At 39.4% G+C, this 24,604-nt stretch overlaps 1 protein-coding gene across 1 annotated transcript in view; it reads left to right on the top strand.

The window, feature by feature from the left end:
* Nucleotides 1-24,604, top strand: part of LOC138357134 (glutamate receptor-like) — a 270,984-nt gene that overhangs the window by 123,398 nt on the left and 122,982 nt on the right. The window contains 2 exon segments of the mRNA XM_069313781.1: nucleotides 9,472-9,597; nucleotides 10,364-10,532. Coding sequence (XP_069169882.1) covers nucleotides 9,472-9,597; nucleotides 10,364-10,532 — 295 coding nt within the window.

The following is a 24,604-nucleotide window of genomic DNA, read 5'->3' as shown; positions in this document are numbered from 1 at the left end:
CTGTGGAGGCGCGACTGCACCCTGCGTGACGGGAGATGTCTCCCGTGTAATAGAACTTACATATCTTTGATTTATTTATATCTACATTTGAGTGAGGTGGATGGGGTGAGGTGGTATTTAATAGGGTATTAATTTCATCAACACAAGACAGAACACGAAACAATGGGTATTGAAATGGAAGTGATTGTAGAAAGCCTATTGGTCCATATTTCTTGATGCTTCTATATTGGAGCGGAGTCTTGAGGTGGGTAGAATTTAGTTGTGCATTAATTGGCTGTTGATTGGTGGTGTTGACTTCTCATTGTGCAGTGCCTCGCAAACGTCAAGCCGTCTGCTATCGCTGTATCTATCGATGATTTCTGTGTTGTTTACTAGGATTTCTCTGGCGATGGTTTGGTTGAGGGAAGAGATTATATGTTCCTTAATGGAGCCCTGTTGCTTATGCATCGTTAAACGCCTAGAAAGAGATGTTGTTGTCTTGCCTATATACTAGGTTTTTTGGAGCTTACAGTCCCCAAGTGGGCATTTGAAGGCATAGACGACGTTGGTCTCTTTTAAAGCGTTCTGCTTTCTGTCTGGAGAGTTTCTCATGAGTAGGCTGGCATATTTTTCTGGTTTTATAGTAAATCGTCAGTTGTATCCTCTGATTTTTGCCTGTAGGGATAACGTTTCTATTAACAATATCTTTCAGGACCCTTTCCTACGTTTTATGAGCTGTGGAAAAGAAGTTCCTGTAAAATAGTCTAATAGGGGGTATAGGTGTTGTGTTAGTTGTCTCTTAAGAGGTTGCATGGCGTTTCACTTTTCTTCTTATGATGTCTTCGACGAAACCATTAGAGAAGCCGTTGTTGACTAGGACCTGCCTTACCCTACAGAGTTCTTCGTCGACTTGCTTCCATTCTGAGCTGTGGCTGAGAGCACGGTCGACATATGCGTTAACAACAATCCTCTTGTACCTGTCTGGGCAGTCGCTGTTGGCATTTAGGCACATTCCTATGTTCGTTTCCTTAGTGTAGACTGCAGTGTGGAAACCTCCGCTCTTTTCCATGACTGTTACATCTAGAAAGGGCAGCTTCCCATCCTTTTCCATCTCGTAAGTGAAACGCAGCACGGAACTCTGCTCAAATGCCTCCTTCAGCTCCTGCAGATGTCTGACATCAGGTACCTGTGTAAAAATGTCGTCAACATACCTGCAGTATATGGCCGGTTTCATGTTCATGTCGACTAAGACTTTTTGCTCGATGGTACCCATGTAGAAGTTTGCAAACAGGACACCTAGGGGAGAACCCATGGCGACCCCATCTACTTGCTTATACATGTGCCCATCCGGGCTCAAGAAGGGTGCCTCTTTAGTACAAGCTTGGAGTAATTTCCTCAGAATATTTTCTGGTATGTCAAGAGGAGTACAGGCTGGATCACGATACACTCTGTCGGCTATCATCCCGATTGTCTCGTCCACAGGTACGTTGGTAAACAGCGATTCTACGTCCAACGAGGCTCTTATCCCTGTGGCCCGTGTGCCCCGCAGTAAGTCAACAAATTCCTTTGGAGACTTCAGGCTGAAGGCGCAAGGAACATAAGGAGTCAGCAGGCCGTTGAGTCGCTTCGCCAGTCTGTACGTGGGTGTGGGTATCTGGCTAATGATTGGCCGAAGTGGGTTTCCAGGCTTGTGTGTCTTGACATTTCCATACGCATATCCAGGTTTATATTCCCCAATGATCTTTGGCAGGTGGAGTCCGGATTTCTTGGCGTTCACAGTTTCGATCAGTTTGTTGACCTTTGCTTTCAATTCGGCTGTAGTGTCCTTCGTTACCCTTTGGAACTAAGTTTGGTCAGAGAGTATGAGGTTCATTTTCGCCAGATATTCGTCTTTTTTAAGAATGACATATATTGGCGACTTATCACCTCTCCTGACAACTATCTCCTTGTTCTCACGAAGGCTTTTAGCTGCGGCTTTGAGCTCGGGGGACAGTATGGTGCTTCTGTAATTGCCTCGATTCTTTCCTCCTTCTGCAATAAGTTCTGCTTGTAAGGTATCTTTGGTAGTGACCTTCTTTTGTGTCTCGAGGTCGAATATGTCGTCCAACAGAATTTCCAACTCTACTTTCCGGGCCATCTCACTCGGTCTGGACATAACGTGACAGTTTATGCCCAGATTTAGGAGAGTGACTTGGTCCTCAGTGAGGTTAATTCCTGCAAGGTTCAGGAAGCCATCTCTTGGTCGTGGAATTGCCATAGGTCCTCCATATAATGTTGTTAGTTTCTTGATAATCCTTGTTTCAGTGCTGAGGTGATGTCGGTCTGTGAGGATGTCGAGGTGCTGTTCAATGCGGGTACGGAGTGGAGAAATAGCAACATCGACGAAAGTATCCGTACCCGCATTGAAATGTCAAGACACACAAGCCTGGAAACCCACTTCGGCCAATCATTAGCCAGATACCCACACCCACGTACAGACTGGCGAAGCGACTCAACGGCCTGCTGACTCCTTATGTTCCTTGCGCCTTCAGCCTGAAGTCTCCAAAGGAATTTGTTGACTTACTGCGGGGCACACGGGCCACAGGGATAAGAGCCTCGTTGGACGTAGAATCGCTGTTTACCAACGTACCTGTGGACGAGACAATCGGGATGATAGCCGACAGAGTGTATCGTGATCCAGCCTGTACTCCTCTTGACATACCAGAAAATATTCTGAGGAAATTACTCCAAGCTTGTACTAAAGAGGCACCCTTCTTGAGCCCGGATGGGCACATGTATAAGCAAGTAGATGGGGTCGCCATGGGTTCTCCCCTAGGTGTCCTGTTTGCAAACTTCTACATGGGTACCATCGAGCAAAAAGTCTTAGTCGACATGAACTTGAAACCGGCCATATACTGCAGGTATGTTGACGACATTTTTACACAGGTACCTGATGTCAGACATCTGCAGGAGCTGAAGGAGGCATTTGAGCAGAGTTAAGTGCTGCGTTTCACTTACGAGATGGAAAAGGATGGGAAGCTGTCCTTTCTAGATGTAACAGTCATGGAAAAGAGCGGAGGTTTCCACACTGCAGTCTACACTAAGGAAACGAACATAGGAATGTGCCTAAATGCCAACAGCGACTGTCCAGACAGGTACAAGAGGAGTGTTGTTAACGCATATGTCGACCGTGCTCTCAGCCACAGCTCAGAATGGAAGCAAGTCGACGAAGAACTCTGTAGGGTAAGGCAGGTCCTAGTCAACAACGGCTTCTCTAATGGTTTCGTTGAAGACATCATAAGAAGGATAGTGAAACGCCATGCAACCTCTGAAGAGACAACTAACACAACACCTATACCCCCTATTAGACTATTTTACAGGAACTTCTTTTCCACAGCTCATGAAACGGAGGAAAGGGTCCTGAAAGATATTGTTAATAGAAACGTTATCCCTTCAGACAAAAATCAGAAGATACAACTGACGATTTACTATAAAACCAGAAAAACGGCCAGCCTACTCATGAGAAACTCTCCAGACACAAAGCAGAACGCTTTAAAAGAGACCAACGTCGTCTATGCCTTCAAATGCCCACTTGGGGACTGTAAGCTCCAAAAAACCCAGTATATAGGCAAGACAACAACATCTCTTTCTAGGCGTTTAACGATGCATAAGCAACAGGGCTCCATTAAGGAACATATAATCTCTTCCCACAACCAAACCATCGCCAGAGAAATCCTAGTAAACAACACAGAAATCATCGATAGATACAGCGATAGCAGACGGCTTGACGTTTGCGAGGCACTACACATCAAGAAGTCAACACTAGCAATAAACAGCCAATTAATGCACAACTATATTCTACCCACCTCAAGAGACTCCCCTCCAATATAGAAGCATCAAGAAATATGGACCAATAGGCTTTCTACAATCACTTCCATTTCAATACCCATTGTTTCGTTTTCTGTCTTGTGTTGATGAAATTAATACCCTATTAAATACCACCTCACCCCATCCACCTCACTCAAATGTAGATATAAACAAATCGAAGATATGTAAGTTCTATTCAGTTGTGTATGTGTAAAGTCTTTGAAAATGTAATAAGTTTTACGAAACGCGCTCAAGTGCCGCGTCAGACTAGAAATAAAAATGAATTTTGGAGAATTGATTTTTGAATTACCTCCAACAGTGAAAAGAAATGTACGAAAGATTGAGAAAATTCGTGTTAGAATTATTAATCTTACTTTTTCGGTCATATTTAATAATATATGTCTACAGGAAAGACTGCTACCAAAATATACTAATATATATATATATATATATATATATATATATATATATATATATATATATATATATATATATATATATATATATATATATATATATATATATATATATATATATATATATAAATAAAGTTTGTGGGGGTACCACCTCTATATATATATATATATATATATATATATATATATATATATATATATATATATATATATATATATATATATATATATATATATATATATATATATATATATATATATATATATATATATATATATGTCGTACCTAGTAGCCAGAACGCCCTTCTCAGCCTACTATGCAAGGCCCGATTTGCCTAATAAGCCAAGTTTTCCTGAATTAATATATTTTCTCTAATTTTTTTCTTATGAAATGTTAAAGCTACCCATTTCATCATGTATGAGGTCAATTTTTTTTTATTGGAGTTAAAAATAACGTAGTTATATGACCGAACCTAACCAACCCTACTTAACCTAACCTAACCTATCTTTATAGGTTAGGTTAGGTTAGGTAGCCGAAAAAGTTAGGTTAGGTTAGGTTAGGTAGGTTAGGTAGTCGAAAAACAATTAATTCATGAAAACTTGGCTTATTAGGCAAATCGGGCCTTGCATAGTAGGCTGAGAAGTGCGTTCTGGCTACTAGGTACGACATATATATATATATATATATATATATATATATATATATATATATATATATATATATATATATATATATATATATATATATATATATATATATATATATATATATATATATATATATATATGTCGTACCTAGTAGCCAGAACGCACTTCTCAGCCTACTATGCAAGGCCCGATTTGCCTAATAAGCCAAGTTTTCATGAATTAATTGTTTTTCGACTACGTAACCTACCTAACCTAACCTAACCTAACTTTTTCGGCTACCTAACCTAACCTAACCTATAAAGATAGGTTAGGTTAGGTTAGGTTAGGTAGGGTTGGTTAAGTTCGGTCATATAACTACGTTAATTTTAACTCCAATAAAAAAAAATTGACCTCATACATGATGAAATGGGTAGCTTTAACATTTCATAAGAAAAAAATTAGAGAAAATATAATAATTCAGGAAAACTTGGCTTATTAGGCAAATCGGGCCTTGCATAGTAGGCTGAGAAGGGCGTTCTGGCTACTAGGTACGACATATATATATATATATATATATATATATATATATATATATATATATATATATATATATATATATATATTAATATATAAATTTGTGAGGGTACCACCTCTGGTGCCAATGTGGGGACCCATAGCCTCGGAGAAGAAAATAAAGAGTGTTCAGAGGAAACCTTGTGGTTTCTCACTCAACACTAATATTATCTTCTCCTACCACCCCCATTCTTTTGTATGTACACATATATATTTGCTTTATTTGAACTTTGTTACAAAAAAGGAGTTACATATAGGTTACAAAGATGGTTATCATAGGTTGTCGAGTTCCTCCAGCTCCTCAGATGGCGGGCAGGAACCCTGGATGCAGTGCGCATTTCCCCTCTGTATCGACACGCTGAGGTGCTGGAAAAGAAAGCTGGCAGCTCTAGGGTCCCTTGTTGTTTCAATGAGCCTAGAACCCAGTTCCTTCAAAAAACTGGTAGCACTTTTACCCCAGGCGCCGAGTGTCTCAGAAGCAATGGGGACAAAATTGTAGTGGTGATCCAGTTCTCTATACTTACGGGATTTGGCTGCTTCCCTGTGGGTGGCAGCGCCACCTGGTTGTGCAACACTGAGGTCAATGTAGGTGTTAGCCAGGGTTGATACGCACGTGTAGTCCCATACCAACTGCTTGCCATTCTTCCAGGGGTTCATTGTGATACCATCCTGGCGACCAATAAGAGCATCAGGGTTACGGGGCGTTAGATAACGGGGCTCTCTTTCAGCTGGGCATCCAGCTGTCGTGAGGCTCCTCTTGATGATGTCGTTAACTTCACTGTGCCTCGAGTGCCATCCCCCTGTGCTTTGGCAGAGTAGGCCATGGTGGCCGTACCTGTCAGCCACCACCTCGCCGCAAATACACCTATATCTGGTGTGGATTGGGGCAGCAAGGCGAGGTGCCACAGCAATTCGGAGGGCGTGTGGTGTAAGACGCGTGCCAGTTGCCGACATTGGGGTTGCTAACAGGAAATCCCCTGCATGTGGGGCTGCTACTGCTGTGAGGCGAGCAATGTCGTCTTGTGTTGTTGCAGCACCCAGGCACTCTGCAGCAACTTGGTCTACAATGTGGCCATCCCAGCTGGATTGCTTGTGGGCTTTTGGGGATGGTGGTTGACATGATGGGCCTGCACGAGAGGCCCACTCTGTGGCACAGCGTGTAAAATTGGGATCATGTACACCTGCCAGCTGATGTAAGTGGGCAGGTAGAATTTCCTTCACAAGGTCGTCAGATGCTGATAAGGAGGACAGGATGGCTGGGACAGCTATTTGCGTTGCTGTTCGAACTCCGAGGCCCCCAAGTCTTACAGGAAGAGAGGCTTGTTTCCACTGTAGGTCATCAAGAGAGAGGTTAAGGGCTTTTTCTAGCACTGATTTCAGTAACCGGTCATAGTCACTTAGTTTTTGGCTACTGTAAGATGGTGAACACCTCAGAAAGTAGGTTAACCTGGGGAGGGACAGACATCTGGTGATGAGGTAGAGTGCATCATGAGCATCAATATCCTCAATCCTCCCATCCATCCTCTTAAGGTCGGCGATTTTCTTATCAAGGACCTCATCGATGGCTTTCAACCCCAGGGGAGCTCCTAGGTGTGTGCTGTCTTAAGGTTTATATATATATATATATATATATATATATATATATATATATATATATATATATATATATATGTTGTACCTAGTAGCTAGAACGTCGTACTCGGCCTACTATGCAAGGCCCAATTTGCCTAATAAGCCAAGTTTTCATGAATTTACATATTTTTCTATTTTTTTTCTTATGAAATGATAAATCAGCCCATTTCATTATGTATAAGTTATTTTGTTTAAATTTGAGTTAAAACTAACGTAGATATATGACCGAACCTAACCAACCCTACCTAACCTAACCTAAGCTATCTTTATAGGTTAGGTTAGGTTAGGTAGCCGAAAAAGTTAGGTTAGGTTAGGTTAGGTAGGCTAGGTAGTCGAAAAAACATTAATTCATGAAAACTTGGCTTATTAGGCAAATCGGGCCTTGCATAGTAGGCTGAGAAGCGCGTTCTGGCTACTAGGTATGACACACACACACACACATTATATATATATATATATATATATATATATATATATATATATATATATATATATATATATATATATATATATATATATATATGGCCCCTCACATAGCGTCTCACTTTGTGGGGCCACGTGAGCAATACAAATGCGAACAAGCTTGGATGGTCCCCAAGGCAATATGCAACTGAAATCTCCACACCCCAGAAGTGACTCGAACCCAGACAGCCAGGAGCAATATGCAACTGGCGTACCTGGTACCTTAACCACTTGACCAACCCTGACCGTACAAAAGACATTGGTAGGCAAGGCTATATCACCAACGTTATGATGGCATTTGGTGGTAAGGTTGGGCATTGTTATTTCATCGAATCACCTCATTTTGTGGGGGCCACGTGAGGAACACAAATGCGAACAATCTTGAATGGTCCCCAAACCAATATGAAACTAAAAATTTCATACCCCATAAGTGACTCGAACCCAGGCAGCTAGGAGCACTATGCAACTAGCGTACCTGGTACCTAAGCCACTTGACCAACCGTGATCATACAAAAGACATTGGTAGCCGAGGCTTAGTCTCCAACGTCCCAACTGCACTTGGTGGTAAGCTTGGGCATAGTTATTTCATCGAATCACCTCACTTTTTGGGGCCACGTGAGCAACACATTTGCGAAGAAGCTTGAATGGTCCCCAAGGCAATATGCAACTGAAAACTGCACATCCCAGAAGTGACTCGAACCCAGACTGCCAGGAGCACCTGGTACCTTAACCACTTGACCAACTGTGTCTGTACAAAAGATATTGGTAGCCGAGGCTATATCCCCCAATGTCCCGACGGCACTTGGTGGTAAGCTTGGGCATAGTTATTTACTCGAATCATTTTGCGTTGTGGGGCCACGTGAGCAATACAAATGCAAACAAGCTTGAATGGTCCCCAAACCAATATGCAACTGAAAACTCCACACCTCAGAAGAAACTCTCGAACGCAGACAGCTAGGAGAACTATGCAACTGGCGTACCTGGTACCTTAACCACTTGGCCAACCGTGATCGTACAAAAGACATTGGTAGCCGATGCTATATCCCCAATGTCCTGATGGCACCTGGTGGAAAGCTTAGGCATACTTATTTCATCGAATAAAATCACTCTATGGGGCCAAGTGAGCAGTACAAATGCGAACAGGCTTGAAAAGTCCCCAAGCCAATTTGCAACTGAAAACTCTACACCCCAGTAGTGACCTGAACCCAGACAGCCAGGAGCACTATGCAACTGTCGTACCTGTTGCATATTTTCAGTTGCATATTGGCTTGGGAATCATTCAAGCTTTTTCGTATCTGTGTGGCTTTCATACCCATTTTGAAGATATTCTTACATACATATATACATACATACATACATATATACATACGTACATACATACATTCATGCATATGATTGCAGACAAATATACATACATACAGACTCATTGTCACTGACAGACAAATAAACAAACATATAGAGTTGCAAAACAAAAAACTGCTAATGTTTCGTATAGTTTGAGATATAAGTTTCAACAATGTTTTTAAATCACCTTCTTTCATTCTAGATTTCCTGCATTTAACAAAATAATATATTTGTTAAAAAATATTATGCTTAGGGCGACTAGGTTCCAGTACTGAAGCAAAGTCTAACGCAACAGCTGTCAAAGTAAAATAACATAGTTTGCTTTTGTGATTACCAATAGAAAAAAAAATATGTAAACAAAGTGACGAATGATCAGTGCCCACTAAAGATTACCAATAGCCAATGAGAATATAAACACCATGAGATACCGATCTGGAATATATATAAATATATCTAATTAGGGTAAGAGTACAGTACAATCAGTTCTTGGGAAAACTCCTTAATTTAGAAACAGTAAAACATATACATAAGCCTATGTGTATACACAAAATAGCGAAAACTAATTTTTTTACAGACGATCCCTCACCTTCAGAATTATCAAGCAGTGTGCGGGTGTACCGGCGTTGTCTGTACTGCAACACCGGCGAGCCAGACGTCCAGCTGGTCCACCACTGGTGCCTCACCTCCCTCCCTCTTCCCTTGGACGAACTCTTTCATGGTAAAATTATATTTTCACCGTACCAAACACATTACCATCCTAGAATACAAATTCGTCATATATTTACTTTCACTGCTAAGACCACGTTAATACAACGTTTGTTACTTTTATTTTAATTTTATTAATTTATATTAGCCATACTCAGGCGGTCATCACGTTTAGTTTTTATCACTGTGCTATACCATAAGGAAGAGTTCAAAACATGCAAAAAAATCTATATTCCAAGTAAAATAATTTAAGGATTACTTGAGACGCAAATACTTTTTAAAAGACAGTCAATATATTTGGTGTTGTGTAGGGCTTAAAGCCTATTGTCCATGGAAGGGGTATTAGGGCCACCACACTAGCTTCTTGACCAAACCAGCATATACACTTCAGTTGTATTCTTATCCCGAGACTAAAGTAAACTCACAGTGTATATTCTCCAAGAAGTGGGCCTACCTACCTCTTAGCTTGTATATCACTTAAATAAATTTGAAAATATACTGTACAGTTCTTCGACTGTAGACATCCATATTTTATAGTCTCTTTCACAGATCCTACGTGTGATTTTCCTTAATTTTACAAATATTATGTTCATTGCTATCCGATCTAATCTTTTCAATCCATACCATCACATACGCCATTTTCTAAAAGCTAAACATTTTTATTGTTCTAGATATCTTGCGGTTTTAGCTTCTGTGTAACGAAATGTTTTTAACTAGTAAAATGATTAGCTTTCAAATTAATGATACCGAACTTAAAAGTTTAAGTTTCGTCTCTCCAGCAGAGCAGTTTCACAACCTCATGGGCCACAAGATTAAGTTTTCTACCATGCCATTTTTCCCATATATGGACTATAGAAGCAACAATAATGAACGAGGCAGTTCAGTGATTCTCGTAGACTCTCTCAACACACGATTATTCCTCGACTTTGCCAGAAGACTCAATGTCAGGTTAGAAACCGTACTTTTATTTAAGAAAGCATTTGTTGCAGTAACTAAAACCATTTAATAAATTATTGACTTATATTGCTTAATTACTTTTCTATATCTAATAAATAATTTTCCTATGCAACAATACATTACAATTTCTCTATGAATCCCCAGCACCATATGAATTCCCCCTATTTCCCCATAAATTCTTTAATCACTACATTAATCTTTTATCACCTCAATAAACCTTTATCACCAAATTAATGTCCCATCATCACATGAATTTCAAAACACTCCATATAATCATCAATCACCACATAAATTTGTATTCAACTCATGAATCCAAGATTTTCATATACTGTAAGTCTCTCTATAATTGAAACTAAACGCTCCACATGAGCACACACACACACACACATATTCCCTTTTCACCATATAAAACGATGACTACCACATATATCAGCACATTCTCAGGCTTAGCTCGTTCACGCTGTGACCGACCCTTGAGATTCATTTATAAATTTTAATGTATTGATTGGTAAAAACTGTTATCAAAACTCATAGTATATATATATATATATATATATATATATATATATATATATATATATATATATATATATATATATATATATATATATATATATTAGTAGTAGCATTGGTAGCAATATTTTGGTAGCAGTCTTTCCTGTAGATATATATTATTAAATATGACCGAAAAAGTAAGATTAATAATTCTAACACAAATTTTCTCGATCTTTCTTACGTTTCTTTTCACTGTTGATGGTAATTCAAAGATCAATTCTCCAAAATTCATTTTTATTTCTAGTCTGACGCGACACTTGAGCACGTTTCGTAAAACTTATTACATTTTCAAAGACTTTAGTTAACAAACACACAACTGAAACTGAATAGAGCTTAAACCTCTTCGATTTTATATCTCCATTTGGGTGAGGTGGATGAGGTGAAAACAAGCTTTCAACAATGGGTATTGAATGGGTATTAAATTCAAACACAAGACAGTACACGAAACAATGGGTATTGAATGGAAGTAATTGTAGAAAGCCTATTGGTCCATATTTCTTGATGCTTTTATATTGGAGCGGAGTCTTGAGGTGGATAGAATATAGTTGTGCATTAATTGGCTGTTGATTGCTGGTGTTGGCTTCTTGATGTGTAGTGCCTCGCGGACGTCAAGCCGCCTGCTATCGCTGTATCTATCGATGATACAATGATGATGTCCTTCGTTACCCTTTGGAACTTAGTTTGGAGAGGTGACAAGTCGCCAATATATGTCATTCTTAAAAAAGACGAATATCTGGCGAAAATGAACATCATACTCTCTGACCAAACTAAGTTCCAAAGGGTAACGAAGGACACTACAGCCGAATTAAAAGCAAAGGTCAACAAACTGATCGAAACTGTGAACGCCAAGAAATCCGGACTCCACCTGCCAAAGATCATTGGGGAATATAAACCTGGATATGCGTATGGAAATGTCAAGACACACAAGCCTGGAAACCCACTTCGGCCAATCATTAGCCAGATACCCACACCCACGTACAGACTGGCGAAGCGACTCAACGGCCTGCTGACTCCTCATGTTCCCTGCGCCTTCAGCCTGAAGTCTCCAAAGGAATTTGTTGACTTACTGCGGGGCACACGGGCCACAGGGATAAGAGCCTCGTTGGACGTAGAATCGCTGTTTACCGACGTACCTGTGGACGAGACAATCGGGATGATAGCCGACAGAGTGTATCGTGATCCAGCCTGTACTCCTCTTGACATACCAGAAAATATTCTGAGGAAACTACTCCAAGCTTGTACTAAAGAGGCACCCTTCTTGAGCCCGGATGGGCACATGTATAAGCAAGTAGATGGGGTCGCCATGGGTTCTCCCCTAGGTGTCCTGTTTGCAAACTTCTACATGGGTACCTTCGAGCAAAAAGTCTTAGTCGACATGAACTTGAAACCGGCCATATACTGCAGGTATGTTGATGACATTTTTACACAGGTACCTGATGTCAGACATCTGCAGGAGCTGAAGGAGGCATTTGAGCAGAGTTCCGTGCTGCGTTTCACTTACGAGATGGAAAAGGATGGGAAGCTGCCCTTTCTAGATGTAACAGTCATGGAAAAGAGCGGAGGTTTCCACACTGCAGTCTACACTAAGGAAACGAACATAGGAATGTGCCTAAATGCCAACAGCGACTGCCCAGACAGGTACAAGAGGAGTGTTGTTAACGCATATGTCGATCGTGCTCTCAGCCACAGCTCAGAATGGAAGCAAGTCGACGAAGAACTCTGTAGGGTAAGGCAGGTCCTAGTCAACAACGGCTTCTCCAATGGTTTCGTCGAAGACATCATAAGAAGGAAAGTGAAACGCCATGCAACCTCTGAAGAGACAACTAACACAACACCTATACCCCCTATTAGACTATTTTACAGGAACTTCTTTTCCACAGCTCATAAAACGGAGGAAAGGGTCCTGAAAGATATTGTTAATAGAAACGTTATCCCTACAGACAAAAATCAGAGGATACAACTGACGATTTACTATAAAACCAGAAAAACGGCCAGCCTACTCATGAGAAACTCTCCAGACACAAAACAGAACGCTTTAAAAGAGACTAACGTCGTCTATGCCTTCAAATGCCCTCTTGGGGACTGTAAGCTCCAAAAAACCCAGTATATAGGCAAGACAACAACATCTCTTTCTAGGCGTTTAACGATGTATAAGCAACAGGGCTCCATTAAGGAACATATAATCTCTTCCCACAACCAAACCATCGCCAGAGAAATTCTAGTAAACAACACAGAAATCATCGATAGATACAGCGATAGCAGGCGGCTTGACGTTTGCGAGGCACTACACATCAAGAAGTCAACACCAGCAATCAACAGCCAATTAATGCACAACTATATTCTACCCACCTCAAGACTCCGCTCCAATATAGAAGCATCAAGAAATATGGACCAATAAGCTTTCTATGGACCAATATGGACCAATAGGCTATATATATATATATATATATATATATATATATATATATATATATATATATATATATATATTTATATATATATCTATATATATATATATATATATATATATATATATATATATATATATATATATATATATATATTGTGACGGTAAAGCGTTGGTGTTCGGCTGTTTCGAAAGCTGGGGGCAGGGCCTCGTCATATCACAAAAAAAAAGAGAAAAGTTTGTCCTTTTGTATGTGGTAAGGTAATGGGAAGACACACAAAACACAAGTATATAAACAATGAAATTTTAATTACTCTAGAAAACAAGACATGAATAAAGGCAATCTCATAAAATGTAGGACAAGTCGACAAACAAAATAACATGAATAATAACTGGCAATGAAAAGTTACTCTAAGACAAGTAAGTTATAGTGATAGCAATATAAATTAATATGTGCAGTGCTGGAATACTGGCTTCAAGCTGCCACCTCCCTTAGTACACGAAAGCCAAGGCTTAGTCTACTAGCGAGAGATGTCAACTCCAAGGAGCACAAAGATATTCTGACGAGTACGGCGTGCTGCTGCCCAGACAACGACTCTGGTGGTGGTGGTGAGTGCAGGTGCGGCGAGACATCAGCCAATCAGCAACAGGCAGGCGGAGGATAAGCAGTTTGCTGGTTACGGCGGCTGTAGCAGTTGTCGGGGTGTGCATGATACGATTTGCTTCCTGGGCAAAACGTTTGGCGATACTGGTGGACGTATCTTCTATATAGTATCTTGTACTTTATGATGTAATGATGTTGGGAAGAGCAGGCTCAATCTTTCTTGAAAGAGATTATCGTCACAATATATATATATATATATATATATATATATATATATATATATATATATATATATATATATATATATATATATATTAGCTTTGCCGGCCGACCAGACGGAATCACACTGCGACCATGGAAGGGTGGAAGACAGTTGGCATGGGACTATACTTGTGTATCCACCCTGGCAACCACATACATCAACCTCTCTGCCGGCACAGCAGGAGCCGCGGCGACACGCAGAGAAAGAGACAAGTCAGCCAAGTACAGTCAATTAGATCAAAGGTACAACTTCGTTCAAATAGGGTCTGAGACCCTAGGCCCATGGGGAGAGAGTGCGAGAAGGTTTCTTAAAGATCTTGGATCCAAGCTCATTGACACCACAAGAGACCCTAGAGCGCCAGGTTTTCTCTTTCAGCGCCAGGTTTTCTCTTTCAGCGCCTCAGTGTCGCGATCCAGAGAGCGAATGCACGCTGCATCCTCGGTTCATGCCCGGCGTCGGAGGAGTTCGAAGAAATCTACATCCTCTAGGAAGCGAACTTTTTTTTGTGTCCTCTTAATGTTAATTTTTTGTATAAAATCAGATATGTAACTGTATAACCTTGCATAATAAAGTGTACACCATAAAAAAAGGGGGTGGTAGGAGAAGCGAACACTCTTACGTATTCAGAGTTAAATGGCAAGTTTTTCCCTGAATGCTCTGTGTTCCTTTCTCTGAGGCTGTGGGTCCCTATAATTGCACCAGTGGTGGTAACCCCCCTATATATATATATATATATATATATATATATATATATATATATATATATAAATGAATTTTGGAAATTCATTGAAATAAAAATGAATTTTGGAGAATTGATTTTTGATTTACCTCCAACAGTGAAAAGAAATGTACGAAAGATTGAGAAAATTTGTGTTAGAATTATTAATCTTACTTGTTCGGTCATATTTAATAATATATATATATATATATATATATATATATATATATATATATATATATATATATATATATATATATATATATATATATATATATATATATATATATATATACATATATATTTTATATATAAATATATGTATATTTATTATGTATTATTTATTTATATATTATATATTATTTATATATTATTTATTTATATATTAGATTTATTTATTATAAATATATATATTTTCAAGAGATCCATAACCTTTAAGCACCTTTTTGTATTATTAATCTTTGTATCAACCCATATATATCATGTAGATATATATATATATATATATATATATATATATATATATATATATATATATATATATATATATATATTGTGAAGATAATCTCTTTCAAGAGAGATTGAGCCTGCTCTTCCCTATATCATTCACGTCATGTTACAAGTACAAGATACTATATTGAAGATACGTCCACCAGTATCGCCAAACGTTTTGCCCAGGAAGCAAAGCGTACCTTGCACCACCCGACACGCCAGCTCCTTCGCCCGCCGTCAACGAGCAAACTACCCAGTCTCCGCCTGCCTGCTCCTGATTGGCTGGTGTATCGCCGACCGCACCTGCACTCATGCCCCCCTACCTGAGTCGACATCTGGGCCAGCTCACGCCATACTCCTCAGTGTCGGAAAATCCGACACCATTTAATATATCATACAGACAGATAATTGCTGCTGTATTGTATAAACAAGTTAACCCATAGAAAACGTATCTTGTAGTGGAATTACCGTCTATAGAAAACGGGATATCATCACCACATACTATTATAAATTCACCAGCTATTCTGCTGGGAATTATTCTTAAATACATTAGTCTTTGGACTTTACCATCATAAAAACATCTCATATAAATTAACTTAATTATCAATATTAAAGTAGAGTAAATGTGACCCTTCTATCACTTACTGTCATCTGGACAATGTAGGCCATTAGCATCAGTGAGGAAGGAGGGGCAGCCATTGTTTGTACTAAGACCAGAGGCTCACGGGAGCAAATACGGCTCCTGTTAATTTTACTTGGACGAAGTGTTATGGAAACCAAAGGTGTACCATTATCAACACGCTGTCAACAAATTCAAGTTAAGTGTTCTACCGAAACCCATTTATCTATCATTTATGGCCATTAATGTCAGTGGATATAGGGTGGCCCGGTTAGAGCACGAGATAGCCTCATACTAAAGGTAATTAAGCCAGGTCTTTAAGGTTCCATGTACAGTGTTTTCTCTGATATACCTGTCATATACTAGGATTCTGGCTTTACAGCTAGCGCCCTTTTGACAGGTCAAGACGAGAGGAAGCATGCTTTGTGCATCAGTTACCAGGGTGTTGGAAGCTACCTCAAAGAGGGAAAATGTGGTGTCTACATCCTGGTTATACCTGGTGGACTAAGGCCTGCTGTACAAATAAGATAAGGAACCTCTTCAATGTATGTAGTCTATTACTGTAGTTTGATTGGCTGCATATATATAAATTAAATTAATATAAACCCCCCTAATGTGTAGAGGATCGATTTGTGAGATTATGAGATTATTGCAGAAATACAGTCCACTTATCATCATACAAATTGCTATCGAAGTATATAAATTAACGTAAATATAAATTCATATAAATTAAATAAATATAAATCTCACAGGTCGGTTCCCACATTATTTGGTCATCTTCGAACCGGATGACGGATTATTCGGTCCTTTGAACCCACATTTGGTCATCTTAGTACCGGATGAACCAGTTAACCAGTAGATTCATTAAATATACTAGTGCAGTGTGATTTAAACAAAGGCCAGCAGTCAAAGACGGCGGCGTTGCCTCAAGCGAGTTCACGAGCCCCGCTCAGGATCAGATCAGCCTCATCAGCGGTTTCATGCACACCCACAGATTTGGTGGCGTGTTATTCTGTGAAATGACAGCGCTAATATTGAAGCCAGCCAAATTAGTGGCTGTGTCGCGAGATTGTTCACGGATTTCGTGGTGTTAAATTTCGCGAGAGATTATCCACGAATTTTGTGGACTTTATTTTTCAAGGCCACTAATAATATTTAATACTTCTAGATAATATTAGAAGTTTTATAGAGGCAATTAAGAGGCTATTGTCAATAATTGTGTATATTATTTCTCCAAAATAGAGAATTATTTAATATATATTGCACTAGTGTTCACAATATAATATTTACTAATTGCCAACCCACAACAGGGTAGGATATTACCAATGACTGGTTGAACTATTATCGTTCATCCTAGTCCCATTATTACCATAGTCAGTTGTACTATATTCAACAACCTAACACCATTAATGAATGGTCCAGACCCTATTTTGGGTGTAATTTTTATCAACTCGAGTTGAGTTGTGTATATAATAATTTACTTATGATCATTACACCTTTGAGTGATTAACTAGTGTCTATTCCATCCTAGGGTGATATATAAGAGCTAACCTAAAGGTACTTCCAGTGACACTGGTTTATCACTCAAATCATTAGTGTGTATGATTGTATATATATATATATAATGTGTATTAATTTTAAGTGCTAACCTCTAGTAGAGGTAGGATTACAGCCTAGCGAGTGCAGAAATTTAACCCTAGGCTACCATCAGTACTTGCTCACAATTTATGAGCCAGTGGTGCCCAATTAACAAGTCACCATGACTAATCCACAGAAAGCAAAGCGTGCTTTAATAGCAAGCAAACGTCAACTAACAAGAGATCTCGACCAATATGAACAGTTGTTATATGAGCCTGTAATTAATTATCGTCGGTTGAAAATACCACTGTTACAGATTCAAACCCAATTGCATATATTGAAAGCAAATAGGAAATCTTACCAAAATCAGGTCCACGACAACGACGACATAGTAGTTGAAGATGTGGAACCATTCCTGTCTGACCTAGCACAATATGAAGAAGAAACTCAAGGCAGGTTGGAACATTTACACAGGATAATTGAATCAGAACAAATAGCAAGTACATCAAATAAAGTAGATAATGTTATGGATGATCTGGATCTTTTTGAGAATAAATGTCAAGCCAGATTTGATCCTTTAATGAACAAGGATAAAGCTTCACCCAGTAAAGCTTCACCCACTACAGCTTCACCCAATATTATACCACCAGAAATTAAGCAGTTCTCAGACAATTTATCCACAGTCTCTGTGGTTTCTGAAAACCCAATACCTGAGGCTACTAAGTTAACATGCCTCCAAACTAGAGGTGAAGCTGAACCAGTAGTAGAAAATGTAAATGAAAATAGCGACAGCACTAATTTCCCAGTCCAGCCTCCTAGGAATAATGCTGGCAATGAGAAAACTGTCATACATCTAGTACTACAATTGCTGGATGTACCTCAACCTGATCAGACTGCTGACTCATTACAATCCTTCAGCATGGAGTTTGAGTCACTACTAAGAACATTCAGTCTTAAGGTTGATATAACTACTAGTGAATGGATGACCAAAGTAGTCCTTCAACGAAAATTGTCCAGCGATATACTAGATGAATTATATGCACATCAACATAACACCATCCTGACAGTACAGGACATCATTGAAGGTTTACATTCCATCATAAACAAACGACGTGCAAATGAGGAAGTTAAAGCCTCATGCAAGCCTTCAGAAATAGAAAATAATAGTCATTTAAAGGGTAAAACAACTACCCCAAATAAACATCAGTCAATTACTCAAACATCAAGTTGCAGAAAATCTGACAATGCAGCAGCATCCTCCAAGCCTACTGTTACTAGTTCACCCAAACCGGTAACTTCCAAACGTGCAGTAGGCTGGGGTACATGTATGTTCTGCAAAAAGAAACATTCAACATACCGTTGTGCTAATTATCCAACCAGAGACACTCGTATTGAGCGACTCCAGGAATTAGGGAGATGTTCAAGGTGTCTCAAGTCACACAACATAGACTACTGTGATACCCAATTCAACACCTGCAACAGGTGTAGAAGAGGTAGGCACCATGCAGCACTGTGCAAATATACGAAATTAACGTATTCAAGACCCAAGGTGGAAGATAGCATTCCCACCACAGTACAGTACTGCAAGGTGCAACAAACAAAGAGTGTCCAATCGGCAAAGTCTAAAGGTAATACGACTTTGCCTACTGCCCAAATTACCATCCAGAATAAGAGGGCCAAGGTCCATACCCGTGGGTTGTTTGACCAAGGATCCCAGAGAACATATGTCACTAAAAAGTTGGCAGATGAACTACAATTAAGGCCTGTAGCCCAGATGTCATTCAATATCTCAGGGTTTGTAACAGATGCAGGACCTCAAGTCTACCAGGTGGTACAACCATCAGTACGTTTAGGCAGGTACGTCTGTAGAGTACAAGCCATTGTGGTGGACAAAATACCAGTAGACCTACAAGTTCAAGGTCTGAGAGCAACAGCCAAATTCCTGAGAAATAGAGGAATAAAATTGGCAGATAATCTTAAGTCTGATCACCTCAACGACTTCGATCTCCTTGTAGGGACAGACTATTGTCATCGATAGCCCTACTAAATATCAGGGTATAACCATGTTAAAGTCTGCACGAGGTAAATTACTCTCAGGCCCAGTATCAAACCTGAGGAGACCTATGCCTGCAGATAAACAATACTAGTAGAAATCTAAATTGTCAGCTGATTATATTTCTCCAGTAGCATTATACTAAGGAGATTACAGCTGACTATACCAACAAAGGTTGATGTTAGTATCATCATTTAAAGCTGAAGATGAGTTCATGAGGCCTCAGTGGCAAATCAGTGAACAGTAGCCTAAACAGCTACAAGTCACTGCGACCAATGTCACTGAACCCACTGCAGTCTCAGAACCATACTTTACTTTAATGATGAGCTATTCAATCTTCTGAATCAATTAACTAAATTAAACCCCAATAAATCTGATGACTGATTTGATACATTTATTATTTAATCAAGATGTATTCCATGGGCCTCAGTGCTTATATATCAGTGACCAGTTACCTGAAGAAACTTCAAGTTATATCTAATGTCACTGATCTCACTGCAGTCCCTGAATCATACTTGACTGTAGTACTTGATCACATTCAGTCTTCTGGGTTAAATAATATGTAATTAGGCTTGAATATTAGCCTTTCAAGAGTTGACAGGGAAATGAAATCGCATTAGACTTCTAACCCCTGCAACTCTAGTACGGGACATCCGTCCTGTACGAACAGACGCACAAATGTGTGATTACTAACTACTAACATCAAATTAATCTAATAATTCGAAGGAGGAGTATCGGTGTTCGTTGTGTTCTAAATAGGACTTCGACCCGTGAGCAGCCCCTGGGGAATTATGTCGGAAAATCCGACACCATTTAATATATCATACAGACAGATAATTGCAGCTGTATTGTATAAACAAGTTAACCCTTAGAAAACGTAACTTGTAGTGGAATTACCGTCTATAGAAAACGGGATATCATCACCACATACTATTATAAATTCACCAGCTATTCTGCTGGGAATTATTCTTAAATACATTAGTCTTTGGACTTTACCATCATAAAAACATCTCATATAAATTAACTTAATTATCAATATTAAAGTAGAGTAAATGTGACCCTTCTATCACTTACTGTCATCTGGACAATGTAGGCCAGTAGCGTCAGTGAGGAAGGAGGGGCAGTTATTGTTTGTACTAAGACCAGAAGCTCACGGGAGCAAATACGGCTCCTGTTAATTTTACTTGGACGAAGTGTTATGGAAACCAAAGGTGTACCATTATCAACACGCTGTCAACAAATTCAAGTTAAGTGTTCTACCGAAACCCATTTATCTATCATTTATGGCCATTAATGTCAGTGGATATAGGGTGGCCCGGTTAGAGCACGAGATAGCCTCATACTAAAGGTAATTAAGCCAGGTCTTTAAGGTTCCATGTACAGTGTTTTCTCTGATATACCTGTCATATACTAGGATTCTGGCTTTACAGCTAGCGCCCTTTTGACAGGTCAAGACGAGAGGAAGCATGCTTTGTGCATCAGTTACCAGGGTGTTGGAAGCTACCTCAAAGAGGGAAAATGTGTTGTCTACATCCTGGTTATACCTGGTGGACTAAGGCCTGCTGTACAAATAAGATAAGGAACCTCTTCAATGTATGTAGTCTATTACTGTAGTTTGATTGGTTGCATATATATAAATTAAATTAATATAAACCCCCCTAATGTGTAGAGGATCGATTTGTGAGATTATTGCAGAAATACAGTCCACTTATCATCATACAAATTGCTATCGAAGTATATAAATTAACGTAAATATAAATTCATATAAATTAAATAAATATAAATCTCACAGGTCGGTTCCCACACTCAGAATATCTCTGTGCTCTTAGGAGTTGACATCTCTCTCTGGTAGACAAAGCCCTGGCTGTCGTGTACTAAGGGAGGTGGCAGATTTAGCCAGTATTCTCTGCACCTGATAATATTATTATCGTCTTGCACTTCATTTTATATTAGAGTAAATATTACATTCATTAATTATTCATGTTGTTTTGTTTGTTGACTTGTTTTGAATTTTACGTAATCCAAGGGATTGTCTTTGTTCATATCTTTTTTTCTAAAGTAATTAAAATTTCATTGTTTATAATTTGTGTTTTAATTGTGTGTCTTTCCATTACCTTACCACAGACAAACAGGCAAGCAGTCTCTTTTTTTCTGTAAATGTGACAAGGCATTGCCACCTGCCATTGGAGGACTGCTATATATAATCCACTTGACCATCACGACCGACCGGACATAAGAAAGTGATAGCCGAAGCTATTTGAGCCACTTCCCCGCCGGCACTCGGATGGTAATCTTGGACATAGCATTTTATCAAATCACCTCATTCTTTGGGCAGACGTGAATGCTTCTTTCTTCGCATGCTGTTGGTAAATGTGCATAGATCAACGTCGTGCAGCAATTGAGATTTGTCAGCGGCGTAACACATGCCAATTTCCATAGTAAATGTCAAGCTCTGAATTAATTGGAGAACGACCGACACTTGGATGCATACATTAATGACGCGTCTAACACGTCACATCCAAATCAAATTCGTGATTTGTTTGCAATCATATTGACCACCAGCTTTCCTTCACCTCCAACAGAGTTATGGGAGAAATATAAATCGCACATGCTGAAGATATTGTCCGTCGAATACGCAAGGAAAATTCAAATGCGAACATGAATTTCACAACAGAAATCTACAACGAAGCGTTGATAATGACTCAAGATTTGTGCTTAGACATCGCGAACAAAGTCCTCAATCTATTAGAAATGCCATCACCGAATCGATCCGCTGCTGCTTCGTTCTATGTAGAATTGCGTCGTGAACAAAGTTACAACACGGGTGATCAGTTGTCGTATGTGCAATCAAATATTCCAAATGTAACGCTTGAGAGAAAGGTATTTACAATCAAATAGTTCAAACCGACAATAACGAGCTTGGAGAAATCTTCTTAGATGCTCCAGGAAGAACTGGTAAAACCTTCCTAATTAGATTGATTCTGGCAGCATTTCGATCCCAAAATGGCATAGCCTTAGCTTTTGCATCGTCCGGAATAGCTGCGACATTGCTACCAGGTGGAAGAACTGCTACCTCGGCTTTGAAATTGCCATTGAACATACAGGTCATTGAAACTCCCACGTGCAACATTTCCAAAGCATCCGGTTCACGAACTTAACAATATTATTCAGTCTAACATTTAAAGCGAGGCAGGCACATGCAAGTCCGTCGATACTGTTGAGGAAGCACATGTAGCAGTTAATTATCAAGCAGATCTTTTTAATTCACTCGATCTGCCAGGGTTACCATCACACGTACACTAATTGGATATCGGGGTGCCAATTATCATGTTGCGAAATGTCAACAAGCCAAAACTTTGCAACGCCACGCGGCTTGCAGTAAAAAAAATAATCAGCGACATCGTAGAAGCAACAATCTTGACAGGACCTTTCAAAGGTGAAAATGTCCTCATTGCTCACATTACTATGATTCCAACAGATATGCCATTTCAATTTATGAGATTGCAATTTCCAATTTGTTTAGCGTTTGCAATTACGATCAACAAAGCTCAGGGCCAATCTTTAGAATTGTGCAATTTATATCTAAACACAGATTACTTCTCACGTGGACAATTATATGTTGGGTGTTCTAGAGTCGGCAAACCAGACAATCTCTATATCACCACAGACAATGGAACAACAAAAAATATTGTATACCCACAAGCATTGTAAAAAAGAAACGTGCACTTTCTCTTTTCTTTCTTTCCCACTTAAACAGACTGAGCCACAGCAACGCGTGGCTGGTACTGCTAGTATATAAATGAAAATGGAAATGTTCGTTTGTTCAAAATCGCTAATCTCTGAAAGTACTTAACCGATTGCTATGAAATTTTCACAAAACGTTCAATCCGCCTCCGAGCGGGTTCTTTACATACATACTATATAGATGTCACGTCTGTGACGGTAAAAACATGTTTTTTTCTGAAAAACTGTGTTTTCATGTGTTTTTCATGTGAGGGATATCTTCGAAACCTCTTTACCGATTGCTTTGAAATTTTGACACAACGTTGCATTCGAATAGGCGTGTCTTTTTATATATCTACTATATACATGCCTCACCTGTAACAAGAAAAACGTGCTTTTTTATGAACAGCACCATCTGTTGGATGTAAGAGCAACATACGCTGTAATCTCCGATGTAATGTAATTACAGGAGATGTAATCTCCTGTACTGTAACATCAAGTGATGTTACAGTACAGAACATTATATTTTATACTAATAGCAGTGTTCTATGTTTATGTTCTACATAAAAGTAGAACATATGCATGAGACATGCATATGTTGTTGCATGCATGCTTATGCACGCTTAAAATTACGTGTTACGGCCCTCTCGGGTCGCAACTGGGTTCGTACTCTGATGTTATTAGGGGAAGTGGTATCCGGCCCCAAGCCAGTAGTGGCTTTCAAGGGATGAGATCCGTGACGCAAGTAACTTAAAGGGGAAGGGAAATAAAGTTAAGAACTTAAGATTATAATTGTTTCCATCACCAATAAATAATATAATAAAAGAGTACACAGGGGGAGGGGTATTAACACTGTACACAATCGTCTTCTCCTGAAGACTCTGGATTCAAGCTCTTGGTGCTTTCGTGGCCTCACAACGAATCCTTTGAGAAGCTGAGTCTACCCCGGCCACAGGCCAGCCAAAACACAGTTCCACTGGGGGCACCGCCGTGGAGGCCGTCAACCACAATTCCAGCAGGTCTGCTGGCAGGTTCCGGATCAGCAACGCTGG

This window comes from Procambarus clarkii, chromosome 76 (assembly GCF_040958095.1).
Source record: "Procambarus clarkii isolate CNS0578487 chromosome 76, FALCON_Pclarkii_2.0, whole genome shotgun sequence".
NCBI classification, from domain to species: Eukaryota; Metazoa; Arthropoda; class Malacostraca; order Decapoda; family Cambaridae; genus Procambarus; species Procambarus clarkii.
The sequence above is the reverse complement of the archived record's forward strand: the minus strand, read 5'-3'. Positions and strand labels throughout refer to the sequence as shown.